Source organism: Plutella xylostella, chromosome 22 (genome assembly GCF_932276165.1).
Source record: "Plutella xylostella chromosome 22, ilPluXylo3.1, whole genome shotgun sequence".
Classification (NCBI taxonomy): Eukaryota; Metazoa; Arthropoda; class Insecta; order Lepidoptera; family Plutellidae; genus Plutella; species Plutella xylostella.
The window spans coordinates 3,002,394-3,018,500 of record NC_064002.1 but is presented as its reverse complement, the minus strand read 5'-3'; the positions used below and the strand labels follow the sequence as shown (position 1 = coordinate 3,018,500).

The following is a 16,107-nucleotide window of genomic DNA, read 5'->3' as shown; positions in this document are numbered from 1 at the left end:
CTATTGATTCTCAGCTCTTAGGTTACGGTTGTGTTGTACCTATAATCAATTGTAGAATGCTACCCTTAGTAGGTACTGGAAAATCTACTTCAGCGGTGTTGTATAGTTTACATTTACATCCACACTTTTTTATATGGAACAGCTATCTTCTTATTCATTGACGTCACTAAAGAAAGCTTTTACGTATAGTACACCCCAAAAAACTGATTTTAAATATGATCGTGATTTGATAAAGAAAACCTCTTTCAGCTTTCAAACGTTCAAAGCGAAAATCCTTATTGCGTGACATTTTTATTGTTTTCGAATAAATAAGGAAAGTTTGTGTATTCTGATTGGTTTGTTGACGACACGCACAATGGAGACACGTAATCGTGCGGACTTAATTCGCTTAAATTGTTTGTTGCTTAATTAATGACCTATAAAAAGGTACTAGAGTTATTTTGTGTTTGATGTCAAAGCCTGTCTGGCTGGCACTCTGGGACATCGCAAATGTTTGTCAAACTTTTACAATAGGCTGTCTTGTATGTAAAAAGAAGTAACGAATCTAGATGCAACTGTAAATTACATAGAGCTTGTACCTAATAAAATAAAATTGGTATCAGCAATGTTTTAAAAGTCGTAGAATCAAAGCTGCTCATAATTGGCCCCCTGAGTCACCCTCTATCGACGTAGGCTCGAGTCTGGTAAACTAGAACCGGAATTTCATTGTGCCCTAACGCCTTATTTATCTATGCTTATAGATTGAACTACCTACTGAGAGTGACATTACACGCCTCAGGGCGCGTATAGGGGAGATGGGAGAAGTCTGACAATGACACTCTTAGGTACCGTTGCAGACATATGCCATTTAACATGACTTAGGTCTAACCGTGTTATCTTTGACTCGTTATATCTATAAAATAATATTAGCTCTTACAAAGCATTAGGTAACCTCTGATTTCAAGCTTATTTTGATACAAGTGTTTCATATTGATTGTGTTTTGACGGTCGAATGGCGTAGTGGTTAGTGGCCCTGACTGCTATGCCGAAGGTCCCGGGTTCGATTCCCGGCTGGGGCAGATATTTGTTTAAAGACAGATATTTGTACTCGGGTCTTGGGTGTTGATATTTATATTTAGTATCTATCTATCTATGTATTTGTGTAGATATATCAGCTGTCCGACACCCATAACACAGGTTCTGCCTAGCTTGGGGTCGGATGGCCGTGTGTGAGATGTCCCCACATATTATTATTATTATTATTATATTATGCACAGCGAAAAGCGGGTGACTTACGAGTCACCTCTGACTACCCCTTCGGGGATTACAGTCGTGAGCATATTATGTATGTATGATGATGGCAAGTAGACAAAGCAAGGAATTATTTATTCTATACTTACCTAAGTTTTTCTTTCAGTCAACCAATAATTTTCTTTACTACATTTTTTACATGCTGCTGAAACGCTTCTATACCTTATTTTTCAAGTTTAATAAACCAGATCGATAGAACGCTCAAAATGGAAGAAAAGAGGTGGCTCCAATATTGCTTTTGGCTGGGGCTAAATACCTATACGTACAAGTACACTTCAGCAGTATTGTTTGTTAACGACGCTATGTGCTGATATTGCCTTCAGTCTTGACCTTGCAGGAACTAATAGCAAATAATGATAGGTTTCTTGCACACAAGGCATGATAAACGCAGAGGTTAGTTAGAGTGCCTTCTATCTATATTTTTCATTTGACATTTAGATTCTTACCTTTCCTCAGGAGGTATCTAATTCTGATAATATAATGAAAAAAAAATACAATCGCTATGACACAGTCAGCAAATTTTTCATACTTAATTCGGTATGTTAAGTAAAAAAAAATTGATGCTAATTCCAAAACCGTTTCGAGATATTATGTTCCTAATAAGAGCCTCATTCTTAAAAATATAAAATATTCAAAAATTCCGATTATTTTATCAAATATTAAAATATAATTTGTCCTTCAAGACGCCCTACAAGGTTAAAGTTTCAACCAAAGAGAATAAAAATGTTCAATTGTTCAATGTCACTTCTGTCAATCTAGAATGTAAATATTCACAGAGTAACGATCTTGATGACGTCAACGGCTGCACGGAAGCGGATGACGTCATAAAATCGTCGAAGAGCCAATCTTTATTTTTTTATATAAAATTAACGAGAGCAGTAAAATAAAAAATATTCAAATTAGTGTCTCAAATTTCGACATACTTCAATTTAAAATTATAAAAACAATCACCATAAAATTACTTTACATACCGAATTATTATTGTATTAAAGTAATAAAGGGCCTGTTTCACAATGTCTGGATAATGGCTACCTGTGGGATTAAAGACATGATGTCACTGTCTAAAACTGAATTACAGAGAGCGACAGCATATCTTTAATCCCGCAAGTAACCATTATCCAGACATTGTGAAACAGGCTCTATGTATTAGAGTCTGTGACACCACTGAAGTCCGATCCGTGGCTTTATTCTCAACGTAGTATTATTTACTCTTTGGCTGCCCTCAGCTGACTTAGTTCGCTGGCTAGTTCACTGGCAGCTCTCATAGGACTAAATGTCATATAGTATGAATAGAATAGGCAGATTATAGGCAGGTTGGTACTCGATTTTGACGGAACACTTTAGAGCAAAGTACAGTTTTTAAATTAAACATAGACAGATAGTATACCTGAAGATAAGGCGAGTAAAAGGCGAGTACGAGTATATAATATTACACACACACACACACACATATAAGCACACACACACATCTTTGTTATCTTTAACTTATTTCCTTTCTTAATTATCCTTAGCTTATAGCTTTATAACCGGCCAATGTGAAATTGGACGAGATCAAGTCACATGTGCCCTCACCCTTATAGCCGCTCCTTCAGCTTGCGGCTCACTAAATGGATGAACTATAAAAGTCCTATTGAACACCATTTACGAGCTTCAGGGGACTATTACGTCACGGATAATAGACCTAAAAAAAAGCTCGGTGACTTAGCACTGAACCTTGTAATTTGTAAAACGTTTGTGTGTTAAAACACACAGTTAAAACTACACATTTACTGTAGCGATTCTGATGACACCAATGGTTATTTTAGGACTGTCCTAGCTTTAACAGAGTGGAACCAAAACTACTTATCCAATCGAAAATTATAAATATGAAATTACACTCACGGGCAATGAAAAAGTTCCTCTCACAAAATGCCGACACCAAACAACGCCAATATTTTCAAACATTTAATTTAAAATTTGAACAAAATATTACCGTTTTTAGTTGGTAATATCCTGATGCTCTGTTAGCCATTGCAGTTTAAGAGTAATTTGGTGCATTTCTCAGTGGAACCTTTTCATTGCCCGTGAGTATATATCTGCAAGAGTAGTTACAAGGAACTATTTTTAGATATTATTTCTTCCAATTAAAGTTTGTCTAGAAGAAATCGCTTTAAGCGATAAGACCGCCGTTTGTTACTCAAAAATAAAGGGAGATAAAATCCTGAAAGATAAATAGGTAATACCTATTTAATTATCTTTCAGCATTTTATCAGACGTTAATTAAGACAACAAAGTAAAAAAAACAGTAATCATTATCGCTACACAATTTATACAAATAGCAATGTCTCGGCTTCATATCATATGATTCTCCATAATATGTACCTCCATACTTATTATAACCTACAACATCTTCCGTACCGCAACGTCATCAAAGCATAAAAGTAAATAAACAGAGAACAGCAGTATGTGTACAACCCAGCTATATGTACGTTGAAATAAAGTCTGTAAATTTGGGAAACTGTAAAGATCTAAGGCTTAGGCATAAGGCTTAGGCCATAGAGTAACTTTTTTATGGTTAGCTGTCTAATTACAAGAATACTACAAAAAGTCATGTTGGAATTTTCTAACAACCATTCTTCAACCATAACCATTTTGTCTTCATGGCGAAGGGCCATTGCCGAATATATTTTACGCTCCACCTGAGTTGTGGATGTGACTGTAGCAAAACTGCCAATCATAGGATATTTTTTATCAATGAACTTTCTTTTGGCAATGTGTCCAACACACTGAGCAACTTATGTTATAGCACTAATCTGGTTGACTGGGAGAGATTACTTAAAGCGATAAGGCCGTCTATTGTATTTTGTTTTAGTTATAAGCTTATAAGACAACGGTTTAAATTTATTTTTATTTAAGTAGAATTAAGTTACTGCTATACTTAAACACTGAAATCGTAAAAAACTGCTATTTCATAGCAATGTTATTTATGTACCCAACCAAAACTAAAATATGGGGCCTCAGTTAAAATGAGTAATTACCTATGTAGGTCAGTTAACGCGGTATAGCCAGTAAAAGTACTGCAGTATCTCAATATTTTATAATGTTTGCTTACCTACCTACATGTATCTACCTCCATGTTTACTGACTAATAAATCAGTTCCGATCATACCACGGTGTTGTTACTACGCTCCGCGTCTCTAAATATATAGAACCCAACTAATAGTTCATTTGGCACCGAGGATGAGCCCTCCGGGAACATCAAGTGATAGCGGTTCGCTGGCCACCTTAAACATTAAGGAATTTGATATTCGTTCCGGAAAATGGAGTGTTTACGTGAGTCAGTTAAAAGCGTGGTTCGACATCAACCAAATCAAGATGGCGGTGCAGTCAAAATATTTAATCGCAGTGGTTGGACCCGAGACGTTAGAACTAATCATTGACTTGTGTTACCCATCCGCGCCATCTGATGTTACATTTGAAGATATCGTCGAAAAGGTTAAAAAACACTTGTCTCCGAAGCGGTCGGAGATAGCAGAGCGTATTTGTTTCCGGAGTTGTAAACAAGAAGCGGGGCAGACATTGAGCGAATACACGGCGAGGCTAAAACAGTTGGCAAAAAATTGCAACTTCAGTGGCACGACGGGCACCACGGGAACTACGTATCTGGAAGAAAATCTACGAGACCAGTCGTCTGCTAACTGAAACCAGTTTGACCTTCGCACTAGCTACAGAGTTGGCATTATCGCTGGAAGCGGCAGATCGGGACTCGAAGACGAACGAGGCAGCAGCGGAGCAGTCTCGTCAGGAGGCCGTGCACGCGGTGCACGGAGCGCGCTGGCCGGGGCCACGCGCCGGGCGCGGCCAGGGGGCCGCCGCCCACCACGAGGCGCGCAGAGGACGCGGCGGCGGCGCCGGCCCGCGCGCCCAGCAGAGGTGCTACAGGTGTGCGGGCTTGCATCCAGCAGCCCGCTGCTCATTTGTGAATGTGGAGTGTTTTGTGTGTGGCAAAAAGGGCCATATAGCCAAAGTGTGTAAGTCGCGAAGAGGCGGCAATAGTGTAAATAATGTGCAGTGCGAGGCACAACATAATCGCGAGGTTGAGGACGGTGTAGACTATTACCACTTCGATGAGGAATGTGAGGACGACGTGCCGGTCTACATGATGAGTGCGGGGCGCGACCAGCCCTGGTGGTGTAAACTGTCGGTGAATGGTATTGAGTTGGACATGCAAATAGATAGCGGTGCAGGTGTGAGTATTATTCCTTACTTCATGTATAAAAAATACTTTGGAAATTTAAATATTCTACCGACTAATATAAGTCTCAAAATGTATTGCGGGCAAAAAGTTTCACCGGTAGGTATGATAAAATGTAAAGTTATATACAAACAATCCACAGTTGAAAACTTAGAATTGATTATTGTAGACAGCGCTAATAAGGTAGCATTGTTGGGTAGGCAATGGATGGTCGCATTGGGCATTAACTGTCATGAATATGTAAACAAAGTGGGTACTACAGCCACCGGCGCCGCACCGGCGCGCGCGCCACCTCGTGACGTAGGCACCACCGTTAGTCATCAACAAATGTTTACGAAGCTAAGTCAGCTGTTCCCTAATGTGTTCTCGCCGGGTATAGGTACATTTAATGGCGGTGTTATTCATTTGAGCGTGACGCCGGGTGCGAAACCCGTTTACTGTAAACCTAGGCAAGTTCCTTATGCGTTGAGGCAGGCAGTCGATAACGAACTGAATAGATTAGAAACCGAAGGAATAATTTCGCCTGTAGAAGTTAGTGAATGGGGCACGCCCATTGTTCCCGTTATAAAGCGATCAGGGGCGATTCGACTGTGTGGCGATTTCAAAGTTACTTTGAATCCAGTCCTAGAGGATGACAAGTACCCTATTCCAAGGATCGAGGACATCTTCGTAGCGTTACAAGGTGGTAAATTATTTAGTAAAATCGATTTAAGCCACGCCTACCAACAATTAAAACTCTCTGATGAGTCTAAAATGCTTTGTGTAATCGTTACACACTTGGGGAACTACTGTTATAACAGATTACCGTTCGGCGTAAAATGCGCTTTAAGTAAATTCCAGCGAGTTATGGAAAATTTGTTCAGGATGAAGTACGTAACTATTTACTGCGATGATATTTTGTGCACGGGCACAGACACGGTAGATCACATGAATAGGTTGATAGTAGTATTCGAAACTCTAAACAAATGGGGTTTAAAAGTCGAGGCAAAGAAATGTAGTTTTTTTCAGAAGTCCGTGTCCTATCTCGGCTATGTTATTGATGCGGAAGGACTTCACACGGAAATTGAAAAGGTAGACGCTATTAAAAATACACCGGCGCCTCAAGATGTCCACAGATTAAAAGCTTTCATAGGCCTCGTCAATTATTACGCAAAATTCCTACCGAATATAAGCACCATACTTCACCCCTTACATAATCTTTTGAGAAAAGATATAAAATATGAATGGAGTCCTGAGTGCGAGCGCGCATTCAACACCATTAAGGATATGTTGTGTCGCAGGCCCGTGCTGGCACACTATGACCCGGCGCGGCCGGTGCGCGTGTACTGTGACGCGAGCCCCTACGGGGTAGGCGCCGCGCTCACGCAGACAGACGACGCGGGCGTCGAGCGGCCCGTGACGCACGCTTCGAGGTCACTCTCCACCGCCGAGAAAAATTATGCTCAAATATGCAGGGAAGGCCTCGCTATTATTTTTGCGGTACATAAATTCAACCACTATATCTACGGCAGACGGTTCATTTTAGTTACAGACTGCAAGCCACTAGCAGCAATTTTTAGTCAAAACAAGGCTATTCCGAAAATGATAGCAGGCCGTCTTCAGCGCTGGGCGGTGATTCTGAGTGGCTATAACTATGAGATTGAGTGTATAAGATCCGAGGAGAATTGTGTCGCGGATGCACTTTCGAGATTGCCAGCGTCGGTTGATAAATTAGAGTCAGATATAGAAACTTTCGAGTTTATTAATCACATTGAAGAGGGGATCGCTATTAGTCATAAAGATATAGCCAAGGAGACGGGCCTCGACCCAGTGTTATCCAAAGTGGTAAGCTTTTTGCGTCGCAATTGGGAGTATTGTGATAAAGAAGAATTGCGACCGTATTGGCTAGTACGAGAGTCGTTGAGTGTGGAGCACGGCTGCGTCATGCGCGGCGCGCGCGTGGCGGTGCCGGCGGCGCTGCGCGGGCGCGTGCTGGCCGCGCTGCACGCCGCGCACCAGGGCGCCGTGCGCATGAAGGCTCTGGCGCGCAGCTACGTGTGGTGGCCGCGTCTAGACGCCGATGTGGAGCGCACATGCCGCGAGTGCAACACGTGCACTATGGAAAGCCCTAGCCCACCGCGCGCCGCCATACACCCGTGGGCATGGCCACAGGCACCGTGGTACCGACTACATGTAGATTTTCTGAGCCCCAAAATGGGTATTTATTACTTGGTCGTGATCGACTCCCATTCAAAATGGATAGAGGCATTTTGTGTAAAGTCCACTAGTGCATTTTACACGATCAGAGTTTTGAGGGAAACGTTTGCGCGATTTGGAAATCCGCTAGAGCTGGTGTCAGACTCCGGCCCGCCGTTTAGTAGTTTGGAGTTCGCTGAATTTTTAAGGTACCGTGGTATAAAACATATACCGGTATCACCTTACAAACCCAGCAGCAACGGCGCAGCGGAAAACACTGTCAAACTCGTCAAAACATGTTTAAAAAAAGCAGTTAGGGATGGCGCAGATGTTGATGAAGCGTTACAAACATTCTTGATGATGCACCGCGCCACGCCGCACTGCACCACGGGGCGCACTCCAGCGGAGTTACTGTTGAAACGGAATATGCGCATCAATCTCGACTTGCTAGTTCCCAACGCGGAGGAGATAGTTAGAGGAAGACAATTAAGAGCGGTAAATGAGCGTCAAATTACATGCCGGGAGCTAGAAGAGGGAGCAAAGGTCGTATTTAAGATATATAAAAATAATAAAGAGTTCTGGGTCAAAGGTAGTATAATTAAGCGAATAGGTCCATTAACATACCTGATGAATGATGGTTCCGGATACCATAAGAGACACATAGATCAAATTATGAGGGATCATTCCGTTTCTCAGTCGAACCATGCCACAGCTGGGAACACGGAGTCGATCACAGCGCGCACGGTCGCTACGGTTCCGCTGGCTTCGTCATTGAAGTCAGTGCCGGTGACGTCACCACGAGCCGTAGGCGCCCAAGCGGCGCCCGCTGGTCCGGCATTGCCCCCTGTAGAAGGCACGGCGGCGCCTTCCGGTCTTATTTCCGAAAATCGGCCAATGCGCATCCGTCGCCAACCCAACAGGTTAATAAATGAAGCTTAGGTACTTAGCATGAAATTAGATTTAGGCGATATAGTTAGGTAGATATTAAATATAATGTTGTTAGGATTTTAGTTGTTAAGTTAATTACTGACTAACCTGTATACATGTGTATTTAAAGGTTATTATGCAAGTTTAGTGGGATCTAAAACTATACCCAAATAACGTCTATGAAACCACTCTTAATGTTCTCACTCTTTATATTGAAATGCTTACCTTTTAAGTGAAGTGTACTTATTATACTTATTAGTTTGTTATGAACAACATTATTTATAACTTAGTTGTTACGTACTTAGGTACTTAATACTTAAACACCTCTTGTAAATGCATAATGTACCTACACATACCTATATGGTCATACCATACCCATGTCATTTTCTTGTATTCAAATCATGTTATTGTTTGTAGCCATATGTCTTAATTAGTGTGGGAGAAATGCAGTATCTCAATATTTTATAATGTTTGCTTACCTACCTACATGTATCTACCTCCATGTTTACTGACTAATAAATCAGTTCCGATCATACCACGGTGTTGTTACTACGCTCCGCGTCTCTAAATATATAGAACCCAACTAATAGTTCAAGTACTATGAAATTATTTAGTTTTTTCCTGTGCCACAGAGTCCTTTAAAAACTGAAATATTCACTGCGAAAGTGGAACTTTAAACGTTAAAAAAATTCCGTTCAGTTCGTGGCTGGTAAAAATTTATGAACTTTTAGTGCGGAAAATGTCGAAGTTCATTCTTTTCTGTACACCTGTACTGAAAAGAATGAATACTGAATAAAGCTTTTAGGTACACACGGCACCTCCAAATGGTTGGCAGGGCACACAAACGTAGTGTATGTGTGTGTGTGCACACTAACGTGGTCTATGTGTGCAATAAAGCAGAAATCGGTAAATACACCAGTAACAAACCACACACACACACACAACAGCACAAACGAGTTTGCGCGTAGGCAAACGCCCTTACACCAGCTGTGACATAAAAATATCAACCGGTCGAGTAAGTCAAATAGTTATAAAATTGACTTGAAGCAAAATTTCACAACTTGTAGCTATACTCTTCGTAGCTCATTGGTAGTAAGTTAGACTTATGAAACATAGGTCGTGAGTTCGAGTCCACTGATGGGTATTTTTATTTTACTTTATTTAAATTTAGCGTTAATTTAAACGCTGTTGAGTATAAAATAAATTTATTTGAAATTGACAAATGACTACAAGCTGCATAGCTGTCGACTATTTCTCTTCGCTAAAAATATATGATTCGTTCTTCATTTGAGAAGTAAAACCATTCTACCCTCATACAATATGAATAAACGAAATTAGTTTTTAGTTTTAGTGACAATTCACCTCTGCGTCTGCATAGTGATTCACTTTGTGATTTGTCAATTTATAATTAATTTATCTTCGCAGTCACTGTGGAAAGTCATTTGACCATGTTCAAAAAGGCGGAGATAATTGTATTATATGAACAAAATATTACAATTAGTGAAATCGCAAGACGTTTAACGGTAAGTAACATAGAATTGTAAATATTTTATTTGACTGTTAGAATATTTGTATTTGTATAAGCTAAGTATTTGTTTTTTTTGTTTGCAGAGGAGAACTGTTCAATTATGGGTTCACCGATACGCAGATTCGGGACAGTAGTCGTCTATACGGATGCATCACCACGCCATCGAGAAATCGTAGCTGCACATAGCGCTGATCCGTTCTGCAGCACCCGTTCTACGGCCACAACACATAATCTATCCCTACAAACCGTACGGGTTCACTTGCGTGCTGCAGGGTTGCGGTGTCGGAGGCCGACGAAGAAAATTGCTCTAACCGATCAGCATCGTCGAAACAGAGTGCGTTTTGCGACTGACTATTTTAAACTTTGATTGGTGCAACAATGTGGTGATATTTAGTGATGAAAAGTCCTTTAAGTCAGACAAGGATGGATGGTAAGATATTATGGCGAAAAAGTGGTGAAAATTATAGTTATTGGGGTTAGCTCAGTAATTTTTATTTTTCCATTTGTATAAGATTTTAGTTATTTTGTTAAATACTTATTATTATTTACAATTATGGGTAAGCCAATGTGTTAATGATGTTATTGTTACTGAGGTTGGAATAAGTTATCTTATTTCTAGCTAATTAACATGTTGATTCATATAACTAATGACTTGCCTATTTACTTTAGTAAAACAGCCAGTCCATCCTTTTCTGATGTTTATTATGATTTAAAACTGCTAATTGAAAATTTTCCTTATTAATATAAACTACAACTATGTTTTAAAACGAAAAACAACAAAAACGTAACATCCTTAATGTTTATGTTACGGCAAGAATAAATTTTGTAATTTTAACACTTAATAACTTGTTTCATTTACTTTCTGTGTTGCTCTTATTCGTATATACTACAATACTATTATTAGCCATATTAAAAAATAAACTAAATATAAAAAAAAAAAAAAGGAATTTTGCAAGTTCACAGGGATTTGAACCACCATACCAATTATTGTAAGTCTTGTATCATACCAACTGAGCCATTCAATCTATTACAATTCATTGCAAAATTTTGCTTCATATCATAAAAACAATGAATCATTGTCACTGGCACAACTACATGCTTACAATATCCGTGTGTGGGTTGCCCAGAACTAAATAATTACGTCGACGTCGCTGACACACACATACACTACCTACGTTAGTGTGCCCTGCCAACCATTTAACGTTGCCGTGTGTACTTGTAAGTATTCATGTACAACCTAGTTTTGTATCGATGGAGAAAATGAAGGTACAGCAATCTTATCATTAACAATTACCAACAAATTCAGCTAGACAATTCCTATGTTTTTTTATATTTTCAATTTAAGCTAGCTAGTATCATGGAAACCATTTTTTTCGTTTCCCGTTTGTCAGGCAAAAACTAAACTTGTGCGTAAATCAAGATGTATTTACCTGTATAGGTACATGACATGTACCTAGTACTAAACATAATATTATTATTATTGTATCATCGAGAGTCATGGTTTCCCTATGGCAGGTCAGTATACTCGACAACCTAAAATATCCACCATATTTTTTCTAGTAAGAATAAAAACTATATACTTACCTACCTACTATTTGATTAAGTATATGCAAAAATTTACTTGCCCTCGAGAAGTTCGCTTAATCTGTATATAATTAGTTACTTAAGTACATGCTTTTTGTTTGTACCTAGTCTACGTAGTATAGGTTCTCATGTTATTCTGATACTGTGAATGATTTTGACCGGCATATGGCCCAATTTTTTACTAGAGTTCAAATATCTAAGCATGAGTTTAAGTCCTGCTGCATGAAAATTCAGCGAATCACAGCGCTGCATTCCATATTCAAGTTTGACTAACTTAAAGTTCTCACGTGTAAATCAGACAGTACCTCAGTTAAGATTACACATTTTGTACAGCGTTTGATGTGAACTTTTTGTACAGGTTAAGTACTTGCTAATTTTATTAATATGTTTGCGTCAATCCTAACGAAGAGCAGTAAGTACCATGTTTATGAGACGTTATTTATCTGTGTAGACATGGCCTCGTACCTTGGGAACGGATACAGTTGTAATTATTCTAGTATACTACATATACAACTTTTGAAATAATTATAATATTGGCTATATTTTAACCATATGGTTATGTTCATAAGTTTTTCGTCATTATAGAAACCCTAGTACAGTTGCCACGTCACTAGAGGGATCCTTTAGTATACTTTTGTAAATATACACATATCTACGCATTTTGTACAGGTTTCTACCTAGCTAGATCAATGACTAAAACCTTTTTAACAATTCAATATCAATGTTACAAAACACACATTAATTAATCAGACAAACTATAATTCGATTTAACCCCAATATCAACATCGGAAGGTCTTTACTTTGTTAGTTTGCCGGGGGTATTAACTTGAACAAATACACACGTTATCTTTATCTCCAGACCAAGCATGCACAATATTTGTTTTCGCTTTACCAAAACTACAAAGGAGCTGTTTCTTACCTGGAATCCATGATGAGAAGGTGGAACAACCGAAGAATGGTTGAAGATTATCACAGCACAAAGGTTTGTTAGGAAACTCTAACGAGGTGGGAAAATACAAGATCTGAAACTCCGGTCCAGAGGCTTATGGTTTGTTTGCACAGCGATTATCACTCGTCCCCACTTCCAAAGTTGACATAGCGCACTAACTGTATTCACAACCTTGCCACCTGAAATTGTTTCAGCAAACTCGGCTCTGTACGCCGTATTTGAATGTAACAATGACGATTTAAGAGTACTTAAACTAGCACAGTTCACTTAGCTAAGCGAAGACGGATTATTATTGCATTTGGTGTGTACCTTCTATTTACAAACTACTTAAATAATTAAACTAACTTTTATTAACTCTATTAAACTTGATTAACGAACTATTACGAAGTTTAATCGAACTATTAAAACACCAACTACACCAAAACTTTCTATTAACTACAACTTTTATCATCAATCGCATTCAATCGTCCGGGGTTTGCGAAATAAACTAAAAATAGGTAGTTATTGCAATGTACATAAAGTTTGTGTTTACGGGCGTGAATGTTTCAGCCGCGGCTCGGTGGTGCGGTGATCGCGCGCGGCTGTCTGCTACTGCCGCGGCCGCCGCTACATCGCGACGCTCGTGAGACGTGCGTCGGAATCCGACTGTACTCTCCTAGGCAGCTTGTCCGGAAGCCACGACTTGTTTTGGATTTGACCGTTGCTTGTGTAGATTTTGTTTAATTTTATTGTGTCGAATAAAGCGGCTTGCATAATTATAATGGATTGAAATTACAAAACAGATTAGTTCGTTTGGCTATAATTATTGAAATAAAGATTTATTATTAATATTAATATTATTATTAATAATATAATAATTAATACTAGTCATGCACAGTATCGCAGACTTGCATGTCACAAAAGTTCATCTTTTCTAGACGATCTTAGATGTAAATCCGGGTATAATTCATTCAGTCTACGAACAAAATAGTAATACTAATATAAGTACCTACATAATAACGTTTTTTCATAAATATTTCATGGATTCATTTCCTTTCACTATGCAATTAAACCTATATGCAGTCTAGAACCTGGATGTTATTGATAAGGTCTGAATGGTATGAGTATGTTCGATATTCATCAAATTTTGCAGGAATACACTTATTATACTTACACCGTACAGCGAATGCACTCAAAAATTTAGTATCCAGTATCAAATATATGTACTTGGATGGGACTACATAAGAATATATTTACCTTTTTTGGCAAACGTTATCAGCTGTTAAATATTGGGTTTGGAGTGTTGGTGTAGATCATTTTATCAATAAACATTTTGCTAAAACATAGCTTACGTAAGTACGAGATATGAAATGATAATGAATCTGGCTGTTATTAAAAAGAGGTGAGTATTGGCTATTACGTAGGTAGGGTAACGTAACGTACCTTGGGACGCTTGTACCTCGGGACATTGATTGTATTTTAAAAACCGGCTAAATAAACACATTAAAATTCTACCCTAGGCATAGTATTTTACTCGCTTGGCAAAACTAGTGAGTCTCGTTATCATACCAGCATCTAGTGAGTGGTGAAGACAGTATGAAGTATTTTGGAGTCAAAAGTAGCTTTTGTATAGTTTTTTGTGTTGCTTTATCTCATTGAGGCATGCTCAAAATAAAGACATGGATGTCACGTATAACTTTTCAGTTATTTAATTTTATGACATGGCAATTATCTGAAAGATTCCTATTAATTAAAAATAAAGATATTTAAATTTTGGTTAAATATTGCTTTTTTGTACCTTGGGACACGATTAAATTTGTACCTTGGGACACTGTTTCCTATGGCTTTGTACTATGGAAAATGCAAACATCTAAATAACGCCTTATATCTCTGTTCTTATGAGTGCCAGAGTGAAACTAGACAGAATGGAGATGCAGTAAATAAATAAGAACAGAGATATAAGGCGTTATTTAGAAGTTTGCATTTTCCATAGTACAAAGCTATAGGAAACAGTGTCCCAAGGTACAAACGTGTAACGTACCTTGGGTCAAAACAAGCATTTTTACTTTTATCTTAATTTAATAAAATTTGGCCACACTAAAGCTTAAGCACAAATACTAGTGATAATAGATTATATATCCTACCGAATAAAGAAAAGTTCACATTAATATCTTAGTTGTACGCTGCGATAGCTTCATTCAAAGTTGGGGTAGTCGAAAATGTCCCTAGGTACGTTACGTTACCCTACTGAAAATCAGCAACGCCAGACATAAATACAATTTCAGATGACTCTTGAGTAACTATACAAAGTTTAAAGGGTGTCCCCACACGACCGACAATATTAGTGACTGACTTTTTGTAGGAGAAAAATAGAATGTGAAATTGCAATAGTGCATTTAACACACGCGGCCTAAAAGAAGTCAGTAAAAAAACTGTCTTACAAAAAGTCGGTTGTGGGCAGGGTAAGATATATTGTATATTTAAACAAGTATTACCTAACTTTCAAGTTATGGAAAATCAAAAAGTTTTATAGTTTTAGAAATGGTAGCGATTCTGAGCTGTTTACGTACTTTTAAATAAAAACGTGTTATTATTGTTCGAAATTAGACTTCATGATGGACTGCGTAAATCTCATTTCCCAAATATAAGTTGAGAAAGTACTCAAATGTAGAATAAGTGCCTTCATAATCGCAACCATTACGCATGTTAGAGTCATAACTCATTACACAGATTTAATATACATCCGTAAAGTCAGAGTAACCCGCCGGTGCCTTATTTTAGCTTGTCGTCACTCAATTTCCAATTACAGATGAAAATAAAGGGCTTAATGCCCTATAAAGAGGCACGTTTAAGTGTCCCTCCCGGGATAATCACTTTTGTTTTAGTAATTTATGTTGTAGCGAGATAAAGGCTTTTGTTTGCGTAACTTGAGCTGTTGAAAGAGTACTTACTTTAAGGTTATGTCTTACCTTACACTTTTTTCTGTGTACTTTGTTCAGCGGTATTTTTCGTAATGTAATAAGGTTTGATTTCTATTGTATTTTTGTATTTGAAAGTTGATCATTAATATATTTATAACTCTTTAGTTTTTCCGGAAAAACTACTGATCTATCTAGTAGCTAGTAAACTAAAAATATCAAAGTATCAAGTGATACATTTTTCCTATCACCCAGTTAACTTGTAGTTTGCATAGGATTTATAGCTTAGGCGGGGGCGGCGGGTCAGTCCCAGCTGATCATAAAATACAGGATATAAGAGAACCGCAAGTGTTTGTTTATGATCCTAGTTGTACTTGGTATTTGAGTTATACTCTTCAGGTCTTCACATGACAAAGTAATTTTCAATACGGTCTTCAAACTAGATTTACCAAAAAAATATAAGTATAAATTGAATTTGACGATAGTTTTATAGAGCGAACCGTGAGGCCATTTATTAATCTGT

At 38.3% G+C, this 16,107-nt stretch overlaps 1 protein-coding gene across 2 annotated transcripts in view; it reads right to left on the bottom strand.

Moving 5' to 3' along the window:
* The window catches only part of LOC105384159 (RYamide receptor), a 56,364-nt gene extending 43,068 nt beyond the window's left edge, over positions 1–13,296 (bottom strand). The window contains exon 1 of one of the 2 annotated variants that reach the window (XM_048628921.1): positions 12,658–13,296. In XM_048628921.1, the coding sequence (XP_048484878.1) occupies positions 12,658–12,668 (11 nt within the window). In that variant the 5' untranslated portion in view covers positions 12,669–13,296. The remainder of the gene's footprint in view (positions 1–12,657) is intronic. The other variant, XM_048628920.1, reaches the window with a different exon arrangement.
* Positions 13,297–16,107: the final 2,811 nt, after the last annotated feature.